General features: G+C 42.3%; 2 protein-coding genes across 4 annotated transcripts; both read left to right on the top strand.

The window, feature by feature from the left end:
- The first annotated feature begins 11,916 nt into the window (after positions 1 to 11,916).
- Positions 11,917 to 21,361, top strand: LOC133891308 (protein RRP6-like 3). Of its 3 annotated transcripts, XM_062332027.1 has the most exons (13): positions 11,917 to 12,306; positions 13,127 to 13,368; positions 13,449 to 13,547; positions 14,607 to 14,690; positions 15,701 to 15,787; positions 16,615 to 16,735; positions 17,555 to 17,742; positions 17,844 to 17,882; positions 18,330 to 18,835; positions 18,930 to 19,428; positions 19,596 to 20,251; positions 20,506 to 20,618; positions 20,797 to 21,361. In XM_062332027.1, exons 1-12 carry the CDS (start codon positions 12,024 to 12,026, stop codon positions 20,573 to 20,575), a joined length of 2,874 nt encoding a protein of 957 aa, XP_062188011.1. In that variant the 5' UTR covers positions 11,917 to 12,023; the 3' UTR covers positions 20,576 to 20,618; positions 20,797 to 21,361. The 3 variants fall into 3 exon arrangements, with proteins under 3 accessions (XP_062188011.1, XP_062188010.1, XP_062188012.1); XM_062332026.1 differs by lacking the exon at positions 20,797 to 21,361 and having other exon boundaries at positions 20,506 to 20,735; XM_062332028.1 differs by lacking the exons at positions 11,917 to 12,306; positions 20,797 to 21,361 and adding an exon at positions 12,810 to 12,964 and having other exon boundaries at positions 20,506 to 20,735.
- LOC133891309 (ATP synthase subunit gamma, chloroplastic) lies at positions 21,299 to 22,592 on the top strand. The gene has a single exon (XM_062332029.1). The coding sequence runs from the start codon at positions 21,304 to 21,306 to the stop codon at positions 22,387 to 22,389; it is 1,086 nt and encodes a 361-aa protein (XP_062188013.1). The 5' UTR covers positions 21,299 to 21,303; the 3' UTR covers positions 22,390 to 22,592.
- Positions 22,593 to 23,257: the final 665 nt, after the last annotated feature.

Genomic DNA, 23,257 nt, shown 5'->3' with positions numbered 1-23,257 from the left:
TAGGGAGACAATGCTCGAAAGTTTTGATACATGCTCCTAAGGCAACAAAAAGCTACGCTTCAATACATAGTTGCCAGGTTCAGACAACAATAGGTACTTATCAAAGTCGTAATAAGTCACCAAGTTTCTTCGAGTAATGGTATGAAGCAAGCATGAAAAATTGTCATATGATGCTTTGAAGGTCATGAACCTCATCTCAATTGCCTTCCTCTCCATCCTCTATGCCTTGTTGTAGCTAATAGTGTACTGGTAGTGCTCCTCAATTGCCTGATTATGGACCTTGGTTCATAGTTCAAGTTGTTCAAAATCTAGGCATACATCACATTGGCAACAAAGGCTGATGTCAGGTTCATGTGGCTCGGCTCAAGTTCATCTAGTGTGCAAATGTGGTATACCACAATTGACACCTCCCAATAGTCAACACACTTCCCCTTGAAGCCATTCACCCACCACGGGCAACTCTCCTTCACGCACTTCACATCGTACTCCTTCTTACTTTACTTTACAACATAAAACTACCATCGAAGCGATATCGTCCATTGAATCACATCATCCTTCATGGTCTGACTGGTAGGATATCTAGCCCCTCAATCACCTCATTTTGAGTATACTCCCAGGGCACCTGATTCCATTTATTCACCACAAGGTTATTAAAGTTAGGATTGCTTCAGTTCGCAGGGACAATAGCATCGTCCTCATCATTTGATATGTCATACTCAGGAGCTTCGGGCCACAAGATCATCCCACTCCATCTATTCAATTAGAGAAAGGATTCGTTTCCCATCGTCTGCCTCACCGGTGGATTCAATCGGAACAGCCGATGACTGTCTAGCATCCGATTCGCCAGCCTTGTCACCCTCCTCCTCCTCAACATACCCCCACCTTGCATCTCCCCAACTCCCTCCTTGTTCTTCCATTGCACAAGCAACATAGGTGGCCAACCTATTTTCACTACATACTACAGTTACCTTTTCCAAACTTGGTTTTCCCTGAATGGGTATACTTCCCAGCACACACCATCTCTCCTACAATTGCCCACAATGCTAATAGTCATTTCTTAAACCTCGAGGCCTATTTTGAAACCCTGCATCAACCAGTCGTACAAATACCTGACACTCTTCTGCATAGGTCTGGATATACCCTTGTCCATTAACTCAAAGACCGACAACACTACCCCTTCTGGACCATAAAATATTTCACTATCCCCACAAGAAAATCCTAAACTATCACTTATCCGACATACCTACCAACCATCGATATAAAACCATATCATTATTTTGACTGAACATAAAAAAATATGTAAACCTACATCCAAAATATTGCAACACCGGACGTGGATCCAAGTCATGTTCACACCGACCGAGCTTCCCTGACACGTGGTGGACGTGCATGACACATAACCAACACACAAGGACCAGGCGCGTTCTCTTGAGGTAAGAATAACACTATGCGAGTCCTCATTTACTACAATAGATTGTAAAAAAAATTGTGTAATTAAATGAAGCTTTCCTTTGCAGAGGGACATACTGCACCATATTGATATTGAGGCACGTGCGTCGAAGCTGCTGCTCAACAGTGGTGACGAGATCTGTAGGGCCGAGATGAGCGCGACATTTGGCCAGATTATCTGGAATGTGGCCAAGGTATTTCGATCGATGAGCTGCAGTTTGTCATTGGACGCTACAATGGTACCACGAGCGTCAACTCATATCCCGGCACACCCATCCGCCACCTTCACCAAGCCGCCACACCCATCGAAACGGCCAACCTTTGCCGCGCGACCCGTCAACGATGTATTCAACCTTGACTTCCTCTTCGATCCCTGCTACAGCGAGGCAATCCTTCACCGGGCATGATCACCCCAATACAGTGGCATGTTGCCTCGGCTTTCATTCTCCAACGTCGGTGACCCCTGCTATGGCGTCACAGCATTTAGGCCACCCTTCACCAGTGGCGGTGACCGCTTCTACGCCACGAGCAGGGAGACACACCCTTCCTTCGCGGATCCAGGTCCTTCGAGTTCTCGTGTCCTTGACTCATGTACGACACTCGCTTCATGCATAACAAATTGTTACGTATGTCATGGTTTATCGATGCTAACATATTTTCTTCGTTGTTCTATGTGTAGAGATCGATAATCTCTAGGACGTAGAGGCATAGGGTAGCTACATGGAGCAGATTAGAAAGGACGTTACTTAGGTCCCTAGGTATGACTTCATGTTCAGACAAAGCGACAAACTTGGTGTGTCGCAACTACTAGCGCGCCACTCCAGGGGCCACAACACGCCCTGGACGAGTACGCCACTCCACCGCCCGCTGGATGGCCTGAGCACCTGATCGTTCCACCGGACCACCTGACCAAGGGCCTCATCCCTAAGAGGGGATGTAACCTGTAGGCAGCTATGTCATTGTTAGTTTCATGCTGTTATGTTATTGTCTTTCTTCATGCTACTTTGTTATTGTTACTGTCATAATAGCTTTCCTGTACCGTGTTTTTGTTTTGTAATTCTATTCGGACCATTGACTCGTACAACGATCATTTCATAACAATCATAATAAACATGTTGACCAAATGAATGATGTCATATACGATACCCCTAGTGGTGTACCAGCGCTTCACCTAACATGTCTTAGGAAATAACAAATAGTACAAGTCAAATACGAAATCAAATCATCTACCGACAGCTAGAACACATCGATATTACTCACAGTTGTTCCTCTGACCAGCCATGCGAGGTGGGATATAGCATCTTTTGACGTTTCTGGCTCTCTCTTGGCGCAATTGTTCATGTAGTTCCTCAAGGATGACGTGAAAGTGATGGATGTATTCTTGAATGTGTGCTTTTATCCGCGGGTCAATCCAGGACTAAAACCCATAATCATATATCTGAAGAAAGTGATGGATAAGATAAGTAAATGGTGTTGAGATAATAGGAAAGAAAGTGAGTATTATTTGTTCATACTCTGAAATGTGGACAATGGAAGAATCGACAACCTGCATCACTGAAATGCTCATAAACATGGAATACAACGTCATCTCCATGCCAACATGGCAGCCAAAACGAGCAAGGAAGAGCATTGTAGTTTTCATAGTAATATCTATATGACATGAGGACTTGTGTAGCATCCACCTCTTGTTGCAAGTTGAAGATGTGGTCTCACATGTGATGGTTGTAATCTTAGATATGCTGTAAATAGGAGGATCGACTCATCGTGTATTGGCAGTTGTCAAGGTCATCGTCTGAGGCCTGAAAAAATATGGAGATCACAATCTTCATTAGTATAAAAAATATGATATTGACGTTAAAGCTAATATACTTCTCACCCTCCCAAGAGGACATCAGAATAATCGATGCCCTTCATGAATGCACCCATCATACATCTAGATGATGCAGTCATAACCATGGGAGCACTTGGGCCACGTCGCATTCGGGTGGTCGTAAATCCTTAGGTGACTTGGAGGACGAAAGTCACTCTTATCTTGCAGAGGGAAGTTGTGGAGAGGCTTACCGTACTCTGTTGGACCAAACGAACCCTCCCATATCACCGTTGGCCGCCCCGGGCCCCTTCTTCCTCAGCCCTCCCTCCCCTAACTTCCATTGATTGCTATGGGTTCAGTTTAAGATATATGAGCCTTTTATAGATGCGTGATGCCAACATATCTCCTTTTATCATGATGTAATTGTTTTTGTTGCGCCAAATAGGATTGCCTTTTTGTCCTAAAGAACTTGGTATACTGCTGTGCTTTTCATGAATAGCTGACACCACACAAAATCACTTGTCTAACCGAAATGACTCCTCAAAGCAGCATGAAAAATTACATAAGAAATATGCATACATCTGCAACAATTTTTCTATCGCACATTCATTCCTTCTGCATGCTAATTGGTTACTTGTGTCGTCTCAAAAAAGGTCTGAGAGGAACCACCCCATGGGAATGCCACAACGACACGAGCATCCATTGTGCATGTGTGGCGACTGAGCTCGAATGTCGACGTCCTTCGAGGTTGAGAATTTTGGTAGAAGGTTCTTCATGTGTTCAGAGCTTGATAATGATTTCATGGTACGTCTCTCTTTTGCCCTACGTTCACACCTCTAAAATATATATTGTCCACAGCACTTCTAATGTTGAGTTTATTGTCCTAAGTCATGTCATTTCAAGGAATGAATCGACCTTGTCAGGTCACCATACAATGGGGGCTACATCATAGAGGCTGAAACCAAATGTGAGTACGAGATTAGGATGGAGGAAGCATGGTTGCGGCAGGAGGCATGGCATGAGCACCAACAAGAATATCAATGCTGAGAATAAGAACGCAAGCGATAGCCCGAGGAACTTCAGAGTGAAGGAATGAGATAGCGCCTAGAGGGGGGAGGCGCTTTTTCAAATATTAAAACAGCACAATGGAAGCAGGTCGGATATTTCAAATATAAAATATCGGATGTTCCTACTAACACCGGAAGTTCTGATTGATACGACCAGAACTTCCAATTTGCCTAAATTTGAAACAAAGCTAGATCTACGAGCAAGGATGAGTTAAACTATGAAATACAAGATGTAGCAGGCAATGATGCTACTGAATTTGAAGTAAAGCAAGCAAATACGCAGTATAACTTAAGATAGTAAACTAATTGCTCGAAATTGCATAAGAGGTAAGAAATAACCGAAAGCGGAGACAAGATGGATTTGTTCCCGAAGTTCAGATCCTTGAAGGGATCCTATGTCACCATTGAGGGGCTCGGTCACACTTGAGATGGGTCTCTTTCAACCCTTTTCCTCTCGAGATTGCACAAAGCACTCCTCGGCTCCACTTGGTACTACTTCCCTTGTAGAGGCAGAATCCAGCCTTCACAAACTTCTCACGATGCACCACAAGTGAATTGGTGACTTGTGAGCGACTCCTAACCATCCAAGAGATCTCAATCTCCAAGAGTAACAAAATTGTACAAAGAATGCTTGGAGATGAACCCTAGCGCTCAAAGATTTCAAAGCTTATCACTAGCGCTCAAATCTTCCTCTCAAAACTCTCACAAAAGATTGAACCACTTAGAATGGAGAGAGGAGAGGTGCAAAATTGCTCTAGATGTGTTTCACAAGAGAAAGGGAGCAGCAACCAGCTTGGGAGAGGTGAAGAGGTATTTATAGAGTACCCCCCAAAACTAGTCGTTATGTGCTTTTCAACCCACATCGGAACTTCTGATATCCTGATCGGAACTTCCGATCAGTGCAAAGTAACAGCATTGACCTACTTCACCCAAACCAAAACTGGAATAAAACACACATCGGAACTTCCGACCTCACAAATTGGAACTTCTGATTAGCAACAAAACTCCATCCTGAGAACCTGAGGTTTTGAGAATATCAGATAGTCCGACTCAGATCGGAACTTTCGATCTCAACATTGGAACTTCCAATTAGTAAAAAAAATTACTTCTAACCCGAGAGCTCGAGACTTGAGGAAACTCGAACATTTCGATCCATATTAGAACTTCCAACCAAAATATCGGAACTTCCGATTAATCAAAAAGAGGAACTTGAGCACCTTGAGTTTTCAAATAACCAAACATTCTGACTCAGGCCGGAACTTCCGATAAAATAATCGAAACATCTGATCAGACCAAAACTTTTTCAACCCAAGTGTTCGTGTTGTGAATCGTGTCTCTCATTCTAAGAATAAACTTTGAGCATTAAGTTCATAACAAAACCTTCAATGTTGCATCCCTCTTAATTGTATGACATTCCTGAACTCAATTCAAAATTAAAATGCTATAGCCATAGGAGTAACCAAGGGCCGTCTTCTTTCTTCATTTTTGGGGATCGCTAACGTTGTTTAGCTTTCATCGTTGGGAGTTTTACCTATTCAAATACTCATTGAACGCATTAGTTCCTTAATCGTTTGTCGTCAATCATCAAAACCCATATAGGGGCCTAGATGTACTTTAACAGAGGCGTGAGGAGGAACACTGTCACATTCTAAGGAGGCAAGAGACCAAGCTTCAAAGGCATGAGGAAAAACTACAAAGGCATGAAGCGTTTCTGCATCGTCAAAAAGAGGTTAGGTGCGAAGCGGCATGTCAAAGAAGGGGGAGACATCCCCGGTCCACCTAGTAGAAACCTTTTTCTATCCGTTTCAATGTACTATTATCATAAACTTTGTGTTACCCGCAGACATCCAACAGTGCTAATAAAATTGATGGCTTGTACTAGAACTCGTCACATTAATAAACTTGTACTCGATTGAAGTGTAGCCTTTTTAGAAGTAACATTTTCAGACCTAGTATTTTCAGAAGTAGCATTTTTCAGACCTAATCTTTTTAGAAGTAGCATTTTAAAATATAGCCTTTTCAGATCTAGCCTTTTCAGCAGTAGACTTTTCAGACTTAGCCTTTTAAGATATAGCCTTTTTAGAAGTAGTCTTTTCAGTTGCATGACCACTCCTTATGGTGGAATCAACTACTTTCCCAGGTTCAATTTATGTGGACCTAGTCCATGCACTAGCACGAAACCACATTATAAATAGATGATCTTTTGGCCACATGTAGAGCCAAACCACTAGCCTCAAGTTCCATAACTCCAACTGTGATGGCGTCTGATCATTTTCCCAAGAAATACTTGTTAGATACTACGTCTGTTGGGGTCGAAGCGCTCATGTTTTTGGGTGGAGATTTTTGTAGGGTGATGAAGTCATTTGAGTTCTCCGACACATACAAAAGGAGGTTCTTCATATGCCGAAAATACGAGTACGATCCACCCTAGAGCAACACCAATGTTGGCTACAACTAAAATTTACCACTAAATATTTTGGTCTCTGTTGCAGTCATCGTCACCACTATGTGATTTCTTACAGTGGTTGGATACTGAGCAGTCACAAGCTGATATGTTCCTCCTACACACTTAGCACCGGACCGCTTGGAGATGCTTCCATGAAATGAAATCTGACGAGAGGAGAGAGTCTACGCGCAAACGCATTTAGGAGGAGCAACAGAAGATGAGGAAGGAGCATAAGCGCATGATGGAGGAAGCCCATGAGACAGAGAGGGAGAGGAAACACAAGGGGGCATGTTGGGCGAGTGTGGCAGGACCGGAAGCGGCGAGGAAGGGAAAATACCCTTGTTGCACTCAATAGACTAGATTATGTAATCATATTGTTTACATTCTCTAAGGCATATTAGGTTTAGACGCGGTACATAGATAGGTTAGAATGATCGTGTACCATACATACCATCGTGTATGCCGCAGCTCTGATTAAAATCATCGTATTCAACCTTCTTTTTTGTGAATTCCGCGTATCAAAAATATCTCAAAAACATTGAATGGCAATGTACATTAAAATAAATCAACAACAATGAATGACGACGCACGGATTACACTTATTCTGCCACAAGCCAAAGCGACAGCGAGCCAAAACCCTAGATGTCGCCTGTTGGTAGGGCGGCATCAAGGTGTCGCTCGTTAGATGGGCGATAGCAAGGTGAGGTCAGCTGACCGCAACGCTGGCTTGCCATGTCAAGTTGTCGCATGTTGGATGGGCACCATCTTGCTATCGTCCATGCAACGGGTAACGGTAGGGTATTCATGCCATTTTTTGAAATAGCATGCACTTTTGCAAATATTAAAAGAAAAAAATATAAAAATGGAGAATGGCCCGTGTGCATCTATCTCCTCGAGGGTCCGCATAGCGCCACATTCCCGGCATGGGCAGCATGCGCATGTCTTCCAAAGCACCATCTGCTACAGGTTCCGGAGCGGCATTGACTTGCGTTCCCGCGTCGCTGTCTGTGTTGAGTTCATCAAGATCATTTCGGTTAGATAGAAGGGGGAAAGGGATGATACTTATAAAATATGGAATGGATAATTGCAAGCCCCGCGTTACAGGTTCTAAAGTAGCCATGGATGTGTTGCCAGTAGATACCATCTAGGTTGACTTCATCAAGATCATTTTGGTCAGATAGAGATAGAGGAAAAAACGGACACCTTTTTATTACTAATATAGTATGAAACTATGAACTGCAGAACTGCAAGTTGGTTTGGTTCTGTATGCACTTCCAATTTTCCATATTTACATGTTTGAACCATGCACTTGTGGGGAACATTACTCCATTGCATTCAGTTGAACAGTGAAAACATTCCAGGAATTGAGTTTCATCCCCCCCCCCCCACCACCACCATCTCTGTGCCTATCGCAAATAGGGCCTTAAATTGCAATAAGAAATATTTTGTGTGGAGCGTATTGCATATGCCTAATCAACTTTATCTTTTTTTTAAAAGAGTCTTTTTAACCCAGCCTTCTTTGAAGGCTTTTGCAGGAGCCGGGTTCGAGTCTTAGCTAACTGCACTACGTGCAGTTACTATATGCCTAATCAACTTTAACAAAGAAACTCTAAACCAATGCACAGCTCAAATAAGCATGACAACCTTCTTAGCATTGTTTTATATGTGCACGATTCATGGAAAAAAGCGGTCAAAGAAGTTAGCCGTGTATGAAGACAACCACACAGCTCTGCTCAATGAAGCCATTCCAATTATGCTGGTCCTAATCATATGCATATTTGGGGTGCTAAGATTCCAAACAAAATCAAGATTTTTATGTGGCGACAATGGTCTGTTCTTACTAAAGAAAAGACGATCCGGAGAAAGTGACAGAGGGACCCTTCCTGCTATTTTTGCTCAATGAAACCATTCCAATTATGCTGTACCTTTTATTTGATTGTCCAGTGCAAGAGTCATTTTGGAATTGGGACATTGTTGGGAGCTGTTCTGGGGCAAACAATCGTCTAAATGATTTGATCAATATTGGTCCTAGATTAAAATTTGGCTACCGCATGGTGAAAAAGTTAATATGCCCGTTTTATCTGCGATTTGGTGGACAATTTGGGAAGCTCAAAATTGAGCTTGTTTTGACAAAAAGATCCCTCGACATCCTAATGAGATTTTGTGCCATGCTTGTGCCTTTATCCGGTATTGGGCAGGATTGCATAGCAGTAAATTTCAAGTTGCGGTTCTGGCGGGAGCTGATTCACCTTTGAAGGCAGCGTGCAAGGCAATGGACGCTCATGTGGCAGGACGTCTGATGATGCTGCTAGAACCGAATCTAGGAGAAGATGACGAAGAAGAGAGCGATGAAGCTTAGGGGCATGTTTGGGCGTTTGGTATCATGGAGTCTGTCTGTTGTTTTTTTGTAATGGTTGTTATCGAACCCCGTAACAGTTTAGCTGATAGATCTGGGGTTGTGTTTTGTTGCTTGAAACTGACAACTTGAAGTAAGTTGGATGGTTCAGACGAAACACTATCTACTCGCCTCTCTTTCTACTTTCTCCTTTCACCCCTGTATCTTCTCGTAGGAAATTTTTTCTTTTTCCGTTCTAGTAATGGAAATAGGTGGACGCCAATTCGAGAAAAAAAATCGGTATTTGATGAATAATTATTTTTCCGAATGGACGGAAGAAGATTTACTGATTTTTTATTAGGAAGAGTATAAAGCATGAAAATATAGAAATACAAGAGGGCTATAATAACCCCACCTAGAGCCGAGCTCAATCCACATACTATCACCAGGGTAACTACAAAGATATAAATTAGTTGTGATTACATGGGAAGAGCTACTGCCGCTCTATCCCCAAAATGCCATCTTCCTTTCATCAAAATCTTCTTTGATGCCGCGAGCCAGGTGGTTGGGCTTGATTTTGAAACGTTCGTTTGTTCCGCTCCTTCCACATGTTCTAACAGAAATAAGTCACTAGCCTCGAGACTTCATCCCTATGCTATTTGTCCACCCTTCTCCTTACTTCTTGCCACCATCTTTTGATTGTACAGTACTCTGTTAGGCTTAGCAGGGTGGTTAGTGAAACCAGGTGGCAACTGATACCTAAACCCTCTTGGTGTATGGGCAATCTTTGTATAAATATAGTGTCATTTCATCAACACTGCCACAAAGTTTGCAGGTGGGATCGTGGGGCCATCCACAGCGAGCCAAATTATCCACCGTTAGGATCTTTTGCTGTAGTAGTACTCACGAGAAAAACTTACATTTTGGCTTTGCATGCGCTCTCCAAACAGGCTTCATATTATGAAGTTGTATTGATCTTTGGAACTGCATCTGATAAGCACTTTTACTGATATATTCTTCGTTTGTTGTCCATTGCCATAAGATATTGTTAGAGAATCTGCCTGTATAACCACGTCTTGTATGCTCTCCCACAGCTGCACAAGCTGGTCCAGTTCTTGAGGTGTATCAATTTGCGCTAGGCTTCGCATCTAATTATGATCGGTAGTTCTTTACTGACCGTTTGATGTTTCCTTCTTACCTTGTTATACAGGGCCGGTGCTAGTTTTTTAGGCTTAGCCATGGACCTATCAAAAAATACCAAAACAATGCCTCATTTCCATCTCCGATATTAACCACTATCGATGCATTTGAAGAATAAATGGTGTGAAAATATCCTAAGGCAAGTAGCATAAAACAACTTGGTTGCATTATGTCTACATTAGAAAGTAGAAATACAAGCAATTGAGTAGGGATAAATCTTGAAGTCGCTGACACCTTGGCACACCATCCTGGATTGCGTCGACTGGAGTTGGAGCATGAAACACGCCAGCATCAATCCACACAAAGATCACGCTGCTCTCCTCGTGAAATCCCAACAACGAGGGCGGCGCTCGCTGCATCCTTGTACTTGGCAGGAGGGTCATCTGTCCAGTGGGACGGACGTGTGCAGGGACCATCCTGCGGCGGCGGCGGCGGGACTGGTGTCCCTCTTCCACACCAGGATGCTGATGACTTCCACCCTCTGTCAGCACGAGCTGCCATTGTCGGTAGAAGAAACTTTTGGTGACTGTTTGGCCGTTGGACTCCTGAGGCTATTCCACTTGATATTACTTTTAGCAGTGCAACTACAATACCCTATTTACTTTTTCGATAGTGAAAATGATTGAAAAAGAAGCCTGGTGTCATATGAACAGAGTTTAGGCATCTGCTCCCTCCAATACTAAGCATAAGTCATTTTAGACTAACATAAATTAACGAAATTCTAAAATGATCATGTTGCCTTTAAATCACTACACATTGGAAAAATACCTCATTTATTCATGATAGAGACAGCATTTAGTTAGCAAGGGCATAAGAAGAAAAAGTAGAGAACATGTTTCTAGAAGTCATACTAGTCATTTTAGTCTCTACATCACATGTGTTATAACGAAAACGTAAATATTAGACATGGTAACATCAAATACAAACTTAAGGTATTGAGACATGGATGCGCCATGTGAGTGCCGTCGAACGAATATGTCGGGAGCAATACCGTAGTTTGATTTCAGATGTGACCCAAAAAAGAAGATAAGATTATCCGCTAATTTCCTTCTTTATTTCTTTATTTATTTTTATTAGTACAACTGGTCCTATACTCGTAGTTGGTAATGAGACAGAGAAGCTAGAGGATGAGAGTGAATGATAAAATTAGATAAATTATTCAAATTTTAAGAGATTTTATTAGATAGGAGAAGATTAATGAAAGAGGTGACACGAAAATCAGGTCGTGTTTTATATAATAGAGATAATAACTTATATTCGGAGAAGTAGATCTAGAAGTCCTATAATAACTTACATTCGGAGAAGAGTGATAAAATCTAAAATACCTTACATTTAGAATAAGAAGGTAGAGTCCATCTAAAACATGGATTTTTTTCAATCATAGAAACTAAAATGTGATTGTTTATTCGTATGAGCCCTATCTATACGGACTATATATACGGTCTGAGTTATATTATATTTATTAAAAAAATATTTAATTAATTATATCTATCTAGATAAATTAAACTAAGTTTCTATTAGTTTGTCCAATCCGAGATCGAGCAAGCAATCGTACCCCCTAAATCGATGAATCCGTGTCCCTTGCATTTTCTGCCTCGAGATGATACCAGCCTTGACAGAGACCAACAAAACGTCAAATTCGAACCGATCCACCCTCTTTCCATTTTCTTCCTCCTGTGATCCCGTCCCCGTCGCGCCGCCAACCTGCCTCGCGACATGCCCAGCGCCAACCTCAGGTCGCGCGCCGCCTTGGCCGCGTGCCTTGCGGTTCTCGCGGCGGCGGCGCTTCTCCACCGCAGGCGCCGCCGGAACCGGCCCCCTGCCTCGCCTCGCCGCCTCGTGGAGCTGCAGGGGCGCCCCCGCCGCGCCTGCGAGGAGGAGGAGAAGCCGCAGGGCCGGTTCAAGCGCGTGCTCGCTGACAACTCCTACTACCCCTTCAAGCACCTGCGCCGCCAGGGTGGACAGCCGGGACGCGAGGCCCCGCCGCCGCTGCTGGAAGGTGCGCGCTATCGATCCTGCTTGTTTTTTTATTTCGGCATTGCCCTCGTGGTCGTATGCATATGGTTGTTTTAGGAATTCTGTCGAAAACCTTCTGCGGATCGAGCCACGCGATGCGCCGAGGAAGCGAATTTGGTCAAACATCGCGTGGATTCTCTGGGGAATTTGGTCGAACACTTGAGTGAGTGCAGCTTTGCAAGGTCGCACCGAGTTTTGAGTTGGGAATCCTAGGGAATTGCTGCTGAGCTGATTGCATATTCTGCTAGTCTGGCTTGCAGAAGTACAAGCTGCAAGTGATGTTTAGGGTGGTCAGTTTTCCTTGTTGTTGGCACTTGGCCCAATCGCTACTTGTGCATTAATGTACAATGTAGCTCCATTTCTGTTCTACTGATGCTTCTATTTGTTGATACTGCTTTTTTGATGAACGACTGGACTAGTGGCCTGGTGTTCCAGGATCGCAGAAGAGCTCCAGACCATGCCCTCAACACATGACTACCTTTTTTTTTGGTATCATTTGAAACAGTAATTGCTTCTCATGGTCCAGCTCCTGACAATCTTGGCTGAGTAATTGAATATTTTGTGCTGCAATTGCTGTTAATTTACTCCAAGAACTCAAGCTGTTATTAAGAATCAGTTAAAAGGATGTAGAGATAGCACAGGTGCCAAGCTCGAAGGTTGATTGCATAAGTTTTTGCCATAAGAATTTAAATTTGCACATCAAGCATATTGAGTATTGATTTTACCTCGGACCATAACTCAAACAGATGTATGATATAATACATTCTTTTAATAGTTCTTACAGTTACTTTTTATTGTTACAGATTCGTCACAAAAAGTTCACCCGTTTGAGGAGGTAATCACATCTTTGCTGAACAAGCCCCCTGGTTGTCCTAGCTTAATGCTGGCTAACCAATGCCCAGAAATGAGTACTTCATACAATTGGGTTGATACAGAAGCTCAACTAGAGCATCTGGCAAGATTATTGGGTGAGGAAAAAGCTTTTTCTGTTGATACAGAGCAACATAGCCTTCGGTCTTTCCTAGGATATACTGCACTAATGCAGGTAATTGCTTGTGGATGCATCCTCGATGTTCTGTTTTAATTAGTTTGTTAATATTATGACATAGAAATATTCTATTTTAGATCTCTACCCAGAAGGAAGACTATTTGGTAGACACAATTGCATTACATGATGTAATGGGCATTCTACGACCAGTTTTTGCCAATCCTTCAATCTGTAAGGTAACACATCTTCATAGCTGATGTCATTGGACAGCTATTTATTTTCATCTTCAGTATTGCATTTATTGTTATGATTAAGTTAAAGGTAGTCTTTAACTCTTTATAATGGATATGCATGATGACTGTAAACTGGTACCTTTTTAATCTCTAGAACAGTACAAGCAGGTATGACGCCATGAAGGCGTGAATTCTATGTACATGCCACTGAAATGTAACTGATTTTAGATTTGGAACATGCATTAAAGGCATAAGCTGTACACCACCCTAATGGCAACAAATTGTTTCCTCCCATATCACATTTATGCGCCACTCTAAGTACTAAGCTTAAAGTAAAAGATATCTAGAAAATTCTAAGTTTGATATCTTTTTGGTATCAACCTGAGCCATTGCTGACGAAAAAGCTACATTTATAGCTTTGTTAGCTCATACTTGATGCTTCTTATTTTCTAAAGTCGAATTATCTCTAGGGTCGTCTCCAAAACAAAAGAGGGTATCTCTAGGGTCTGCATGTGGGAGGGCCTAAGCTTAAGCTTTAAGTTCCCCTAGTTCAAACCTTGATAAACATGTCTGAGATCTTGAAGAACAACGGGCTACAGTTTTCAGAAATAAAAAGATGAATGTTCACGTGTGTGATCCTAACTCTCGTATTATCCATCTTTCATAAAGGCAGCTGGACATTGCTATGTGTACAAAGTACAAATTGATGTAATAGTTAGTCTCTAGACCTCCAGTTTTTGGGTTGTTTTTTTGCATGTCTACTTATGTTTTGTTTTCCATTTGTGCCTTTGGCATCTCTTGGATTCCCTATGATGTTTAGTGGTCTCTTGAGTCTTGAGTTCCTTGGATATTTCATCCAGCCCATCTTTTTGAGATTGTAAGCCCATCTCCTCACTTTGCACATGCAATGCTAAAGCTTATCATTGATACTCCCATCGAACTCCAATGAGTTTGTTATTGATCACCAAAATTTGTTGTTGTCTGTTTGTCTCAATGGAAGATCAATGTTGCCTTCTCTCTAAATACGCACAATCATTTATCTTTTGTCTTCTTATGCTGCAGATCTTCCATGGAGCTGACAATGATGTTCTTTGGCTTCAGAGGGATTTTCATATTTATGTCGTGAATATGTTTGATACTGCCAAGGTTAGTACCAATATTATGTCTTGGTTGACACATTTAATATGACTCTGCAAAGACTTTTCCAACCCATTTCCATTAAAGTAACTTGTCAATTATGTGCAAATGCTTTAGTATTTTTATCATTTCTAACTTCTTGGAGATCACATTACATATACTCATGTTATAGCTGCTCTAGTGAAATGAAAGAAAGGTTAGTCTCTGAGAATCAACAACTAGTCTTGTAATGCATGCTAGTCTGCAATGCCTCTGCTTCAGTTGTATTGATTTGTGTTTTAACTAGAATTGAGCCCACACGTTGTTCCAGTAATTTATTCTCTCTTTAAAAAATTAGTATGAAAATATGTATTATCAGTGAATGAAGGATGAAATGTTCAGGTGGAATTGCACCAAATTAGCTAAGAATTTCAATCCCGAACAAATGTACTCCCCTTTTTAGTTTTAGTTTTTCTTAGAAACAGGTTGGTTCTAGATTGTGCTATGAGTTATTGAATTTCTTCTGTAATAGGTTCTAGATTCTATGATTTATTGTTTTTTTATGGAGACATTTGTGTTCATTGTACTGGAATCCAATGGGGAGGAGATAATTCAATGATGTCGTGGTCTCTTATGCCTCCTCTTGTACTCAGCTTTTGATAGAGACTATAAATTTCAGTCTAATAACGTACTCTATTGCTGTAGCATGGAAAGGTCAACTTCATAACTGTAATATGAAAAGCTTTATGAATGAATTTATCATGCGGTAGAATGTCATTGCAGTTCAAAATCAGAGTTTCTAGTTTATTAAACCATCATCAATTCCCTTATAACAGCATGCTGCAATTCTACTTATAAATATTTTGGTTTTTGAACATTATTTTTTTCTTGGCACCTCATCCTGGATCTTTACCAAGGTTGCGTAGATGTATTTGTCATCATTTGATAATTTCTGAATTTACACCCTCAGCTTTTTCTTTCTCATGCCATGGCTTTATGCAGCCTTTTCTAATTGCTTCTTAGAACTAATTTAATTTCAGGCGTGCGATGTTCTGTCAAAACCACATAAATCATTAGCATATTTGCTAGAGCTATATTGTGGAGTGACCACAGACAAAACAATGCAGGTAAGTAACTGCTCAGGATTAAAAATAGCAAGCTGGTGTGACAGTTTACCTTACACACTGGTGTGCCCAGTACCTATTTAGCACTCATGTGCCTCCTCAACTTTTAGATAGTTACCTCATTCTAGGCAACTGAAGGAACAATTACTGGTGCTTTGTCTTTTGAACCAGAAAGGTTAATACTTCCATTAGAGGATTGAAAATACTGTGAGAGACAATGTCTCAAAAGTACATCGATTTTATGTTTTCACAGTGTAAATTACAACAAAGTAGGGAAGCAGATTCGGGGTCAATTTGGCATTACTGTCCTATGGAATCAGGGTTTATTGCAGGGAATATTCACCGTTTTTTAGTTTTTTTTGTCAGTTATTGAATACAAAATATAAGTTATTTTCAAAAGCACCACAGTACCAAACACACTGAGCCGTATTTAGCTTAGTTTAGGCTGATCTCATACTTTGGTTTATTGGCTTAACCGTAATAAGCAAGGCAAGGTAGCTTACTTCCTGTGTCCTTTTAGTCAACTAAATTTGATGAAACAACATCATAGATCTTGGTCAGCAGTTTAGAAATTCTGTTCCATTAATCAACCTCAGTTCAGTTTCTTTACAACTGATATTTTCACAAAGGCTATTTGCTTATAGGCATTTTTTTTGGTATTGAATACATGACATGCTAATTAAAATGATAACCACTTGCACACTTGTCCGCAATCTTTCTTGTTTTGCATTCAAAATTTCAGTTTGTTCAAATCTCCAGTTTCCAGTATCACAATTGCCTGATATCTGCTCCTCTTTTCGTGTCAATACACCTTGATTTTGAGATTCCAGCGTGAAGATTGGAGATTGCGTCCATTGACACCAGAAATGATTGAGTATGCTCGCATTGATGCTCATTATCTGCTGTACATTGCAAATTGTCTGACATCAGAGCTCCACGCAAAAGACTGTGGTATGGCCTAATTGCGGTGTCATCCTTTCACTTCTGATAGTTTGTGTTTCTTTTTGGTTCATTGGTCCAGCACACTCAGAATTGCTCAATACACTAAAATTTGATATCCCAGAGTAGCTTTTAAAATAATTTCACATGAGCTGATGAGCATTGGTTTGAATTATTGCCCCTTGAGTTCTTTTTGTTAGTTTTTCTGCACATGCAAGGTATTAACAGCTCTGATGCACTTGTTGCTAATAGTGGATTCAGAATTTTTAAATCCACTAATTCTGGAAACAATGAGTAGTTTGAAAAGATTGCATTTTATGAGTTGTGGCTGGAGAATTAATCGTGAATTGTAAATGATTAAATAAAGTTACTCTCATCTATTGTGTTCTCTACCAACAAAGCCTTTGAAATGGTACACTGTCAAGCTATATCAGCAAGGGATATTCCATAGATAAATAAATTGCAATTCTATCTACCAGCGGGAAAAAAAACTGGAGGGTTATTTGTTGATTGGATATACAAAGCTTATTTGACAAGCTCAACATAAACTTTCACCCGGTAAGCACAATGTATCATCTTGAATATATATTCTACATATTCCAGATCTGTAGTTACCAAATGAAAGCAGCATTAAGGGGGACAAGAAAGGTAGATGGCAGTAATGATGCATTGATGACATTCTATTGCTGAACAGCAGAAATCGATATTAATACCCCTCACAAAATTTGAGTAGTTCTGAACAAATATCTCCTTACTTGTCGACATCAAATCACGTAATGGCATCCTTTATCTCATGTCTCAAGTCCTTGATCAGCTGTAATATTCAATCAGATACTTCAGATTCTTCCAATGATAAAATCAGTTTTTTCTTCGAGGCTAGTCATCGCTCAAATATGGTTTGCATGCAACTGTATACAAAAGAGATTGAATGTCCCCCTGGAGCTTCCACTGCAGCATCTATTCTCTCACGAAATTTGCAAACTCAAGGACTTGACTCCAAAAAGTCTAGTGAAGTTAAGGTGCTTGTTTTTTGTATTTGTTGTTTTATTTCAGGGGCTCCTATAGTTATCTTACCAGCCAGCAATCTCAATAAATACTTGAATTTTGTAATCCTATGCAGGATCTTGTTTGGAAATTTTGCGCATGGAGGGACTTAATGGTCAGTCAAAGCACCACTAGTTTCCTTAGGAATGCTTTAGCTTCATATTTCATTTCCTTTTTGTTTAGTTTATCAGTTTTCCTATGGTAAATATTATATCCCTGCCCCCTGCAAAGTATATCTTTTTAACTGCCCTTTTTGTTAATGTAATAATATGTTTATCTAGGTTTGAATTTCATTGGATCGAACATGATAGGTTAAAGGTTTAAACCAAGCAATCTTCATCTTATTATTTTCCTTACTTTTTTTAAAAAAAGTTCTCCAGTGGTCCTTCCTGGATATGCATTTGCTTTGATGAGAGTCATGAGACCCCTAACTAGACAACTCATCAGTACATTATAATAACATATTTCTGCGCAGCCGCCTCAGATAACCTTGTATCTCCAGTCATGTTGTGGTATGTTATCCTTTCTAATATCTGCAAATGACTTGGGGACCTCATTCCAGGCTAGGATGCATGATGAAAGCTTACGATATGTTCTGTCGGACCAAGCTATAGCTGCCCTTGCTGTTAATGTTCCGAAAGGTCCGACAGAGGTGTCAGCTATCATAGCAGAAACTGATTTAAGTACTTCAAGTGTGTACCCTTCCTTGTCATCCCCATCGCCTATCGTTATCGCTCATGTTGAAGAACTTTGCTATCTGCTTGAGGACACCACTGTCAGCATGGACGACATCTTCAAAAGTTTTCTAGAGAAGTATAAAGATCCAAGTGGATTATGTCGACTATCGGTTTATAATTATAACCTGATATCACAGCTAAGTTTGAAGCAAACAAATATGTTCTCCTTTGCTTCAAGTGGAGAGTTGTTGACAGCACCACCTAGTAAAAAGGCTTCCCGGGAGTTATTCATTAAAAAGTTCTCTTGTAAGTCCCCAGTATATCACAACTGCAGGATCTATGCTAGTGATGGAAGACTGCTTTGCTACTGTGACCGCAAAAAGTTGGAATGGTTTGTCTCTTAGATGTGCACATTAAATTGGGTATAAGCATGTAGCATCGATGTCATAGTTATTTTGTCAAACTGATAGTTTCTTCTACCACAGGTACACTCAACGTAATTTGGCAAAATTGATAGAAGATAATCCTCCGGCAATCATGCTTCTGTTTGAACCTAAAGGTCGTCCAGAGGATGAAGATAATGGATTTTATATTCAGAGCAAGAAAAATATTTGCGTTGGATGTGGAGAACAGAGTCACTATATCAGATATAGAATAATCCCATCATGCTACAGGATGCATTTTCCAGAGCATCTGAAGAGCCATCGTTCACATGATATCGTACTTCTCTGTGTAGACTGCCATGAAATTGCTCATTCAGCAGCTGAGAAGCACAAGAGGCGAGTAGCGGAAGAATTTGGGATACCCCTTTTTGTGCAAAAGATAGTTAACTCGGGTGATATAAGTTTAATAACTGATGCATCAGTATCTGAAGATAAATCGAACAGAACAGGCGTCTCTCCTTTGCAGCTGAGGACTGCTGCAATGGCTCTTCTACGACATGGATCCAATATGCCTTTGAAGAGATGCGAAGAGCTAATGCAGGTGACAACATCCTTCGAGTATTTCTAGCTCTCTATGGACTTATTAAAGTTTACTGACAGTGTCTTGTTAGAATGATTGTTTGTGCTAGGTGTCAATATCGTCCTGGTTAATTATGTGCGTGTTCTTAGCTGTAGATCTTTGTTACCGATCCATTCCTTACCATGCAGATTGTGAAGTCATACTATGGTGGTAGGGATGTGACTCCTGAAGATTTGGAGATGGCATTACTTGTTGGTATGAGTCCCCATGAGCGAAGGCGTCTTGAAAAGAAAAAAGGTTATTCGTTTAGAACTCAGGCTCAAAATATTATAAGAAAGAGCAACCACAACACCATCTTAGAAAACAGTGGACATGATTCAGATAATAGTCATGCCTTATCTGACCAATTTCCAGAAGATGGAACTGAGAGTAATGGTCAACAAGAGTTTGATGAAACAGAGAGTCAAAATCAGCCAGAAGATAAAACCTTGAGCCAAGTAAGCTCGAGTTTGCCAGTCAGTATGGATGATTCCAATTGCAATCATAACACGGCGACACTTGAGACAAACACTAAGCAGCAAGCAAGTGGCGCATGTACTCCTGCAAACGGTCATCTTGACAGGGATCCTTGCATCTTTGACAATTCTAATAAAGCCATTTCGAAGAATGATGAGAAGAAGATCTCCCTGTTGGGTCATGGGCACCACGGCAAACAAGTTGTGGAGCTTTTGCTTTCCAATGACGGGGAGGAAGCTATTAACCAGTTTTGCCAAAGATGGAGGCAGGTCTTTGTTGAAGCTGTTCACCCCCGCTATTTACCGTCTGGCTGGAATATCAAGCACAGGTTAGTTGCCTTTCGTAGTTTTTTTGGGCAAGAATGCTTGTTTTGGGAAGTCCTTTTTTTTTCCTATGCACATTGGTTAATTGCATAATTGCTTGAACTTTCTGGTGCTTAGAATTGGCCAAGTTGTTTGCTAAGTGTTAGTCCTGTACCAATGGCCTTGGAAGATCTTTGTGTGTATCGTGGTGCTTTTTGTGCACACTTTCTTTGAGCATCTGATATTTACTGTTATCTGCGTACCCTCTTCTGCGGTGCAGTGGACGGCGGGATTTCGGTGACTTCAGTGTCTACAAGCCACCAAAGAAAGCTCAATCTGAAATCGATTAGGCTACGGATCTCTCCTATACCTTCGCTGCCGTTGTACCCTGAGGTTCAATTTATTTTCAATGTTGTTTACATCCCATGAGACCTGATCCTTGTACTTGTACCCCATTAATTTGCATGCTTGTACTTCCTTGCTTTATCTCGAAATACCTGTTTGATCTTATTCGTTCTATGCTCCTATGCCATGAAATTCCCATATGGTAAGCCGTTCTCCATATATGCAGAGTTACAGGGGGGAAGAACGGTAAAAGTAAAACCATCAGTGAACTATACCTCAGCATCTGGCACCTCTAAACCATGTGTTATATACACTTGGGCTTGTTTGGGACACAGTAATTTTACAGGATTTTAGAAAACTGAAGAAAAAAAATTCCCGTGTTTCAAACGGTTTCTGGATTTTCAAGCATCTGTTTTAGGATATCCTGAGCACAATGCAATCCCAGTATCAGTTAATCCCCCAAAAGATTACTGGTCTCATTTATATTTTATTTGGCAAGAAAAAATGAAGCGTGAAATGCAGCAGCAGGAGGCAGGCAGCTGGGGCGAGCCACACATGATCCTCCCCCATCTCGCCGTCACTGCCCCTCCACCACTCACCCGCGCTTGAAAACCCCACCAAGCTCACCTCTCTCCACCCAAACCCAATCCATCCAAACCCATATTTCCCTCCCTTCCATTCCCCTCACTCTTCCACCTCCGCCGCCGGTGATCCGCATCGCCGCGGACCAGCCATGTCGTGCTCCCACCTCTCTACCGCCTGGTCCTCCTCGGCGCTCGCCAGCACCTCCACCCGCCGGCGCTCCAACACCCCCAACCCGCGCTCCGGCGGCCTGGTGGTCCGGTGCTCCCTCCGCGAGCTCCGTGGCCGCATCGACTCGGTCCGCAACACGCAGAAGATCACGGAGGCCATGAAGCTGGTGGCCGCCGCCAAGGTCCGGCGCGCGCAGGAGGCGGTGGTCTCCTCCCGCCCCTTCTCGGAGGCCCTAGTGGAGGTGCTCTACAACATGAACCAGGAGATCCAGACGGAGGACATCGACCTGCCCCTCACCCGCACCCGCCCCGTCAAGAAGGTGGCGCTCGTCGTGCTCACCGGGGAGCGCGGCCTCTGCGGCAGCTTCAACAACAACGTGCTCAAGAAGGCGGAGACCCGCATCGACGAGCTCAAGCAGCTCGGCCTCGGGTACACCGTCGTCAGCGTCGGCAAGAAGGGCAACGCTTACTTCGTGCGCCGCCCCTACATCCCGCTGGAGCGGCAGCTCGAGGTGAGCAGCGTGCCCACCGTCAAGGACTCGCAGGCCATCTGCGACCTCGTCTACTCGCTCTTCGTCTCCGAGGAGGTGGACAAGGTGGAGCTGCTCTACTCCAAGTTCGTCTCCCTCGTGCGCTCCGACCCAATTATCCAGACGCTGCTGCCCATGTCCCCAAAGGGCGAGATCTGCGACGTCAACGGCGTCTGCGTCGACGCCACCGAGGACGAGCTCTTCCGCCTCACCACCAAGGAAGGGAAGCTCACCATCGAGCGCGAGAAGGTCAAGATCGAGACGCAGCCCTTCTCCCCCGTCGTGCAGTTCGAGCAGGACCCCGTCCAGATCCTCGACGCGCTCCTCCCGCTCTACCTAAACAGCCAGATCCTGCGCGCGCTCCAGGAGTCGCTCGCCAGCGAGCTCGCCGCCAGGATGAGCGCCATGAGCAGCGCCACCGACAACGCCATTGAGCTCCGCAAGAACCTCTCCATTGCCTACAACCGCCAGCGCCAGGCAAAGATCACGGGGGAGATCCTCGAGATCGTCGCCGGAGCCGACGCCCTCACCGGCTGAGCCATCTTCGTGCTGCTGCCTCTTCCTTGTTCACCCTGTGTGCTTAACTGAGCCGAGCTGAGACGGTGGTGGTGTTCGTGGTGCGGTACTGCCGCTCCTGCTGCTATATATAATTCTTTTTTCTCATTTTTCTTCTCTTCTTGTTGTTTGGTCTGTGTCTGTAATTCCTGATAGCACAAACAAAGCTGATTTCTGTGTTGTGACGCTGCCCCTCGCGAGATACACAAAATGCTCATTTCAATTCAGAGATGCCAAATGTATAATCCGAGTATTTTATCTTGCAATCTTTTCCTTGTTCCAAATGCGATTCTCCGAGGTTTGAACAATGGACGGGATGGAAAACAAGCCACAACGCTAATTGTTTTACTTTTGTTTTGAAATGCGCTAAATATTTTAGGGCCCGTTTGGCTGGATAAATCGTTTCCGATTCTCCGGAGAAACTGTCAGAACCTTGCCAAACGGGCACAATGTGCTAGAAACAATTCAAGTGATTTTAGTTTTTTTATTAGGGATCAGATAGTTTCTAGTGATTCCGTTTCTTCCTTTCTTGCCTTCCCTCTAGTTTATAAACGGCCAATTTTTTTATATTTAATTCTTTTCAAGTGCCACCCGTTAAAATGGGTTGCATTTGAATTGTTCTTCATCTAAAAAAAATTGATATTTTTTATGAACCATATCTCTCTCTGTGAATTTTTTAACAAAACAACTTAATTTTGATGTCATTTCTAAGAATCTGAATCCAAACAGCTAGCCAAATAGTTTCAACAAGTGATTTTGATTCATCAGAGAAACGTTTCCAGAAAGAATCTGCTTCTGAAACGTTTCTAGAAGAATTTGGATTCCTACCAAACACGCCCTTACTTGATTA

This window comes from Phragmites australis, chromosome 14 (assembly GCF_958298935.1).
Source record: "Phragmites australis chromosome 14, lpPhrAust1.1, whole genome shotgun sequence".
NCBI lineage: Eukaryota > Viridiplantae > Streptophyta > Magnoliopsida > Poales > Poaceae > Phragmites > Phragmites australis.
The sequence above is the reverse complement of the archived record's forward strand: the minus strand, read 5'-3'. Positions and strand labels throughout refer to the sequence as shown.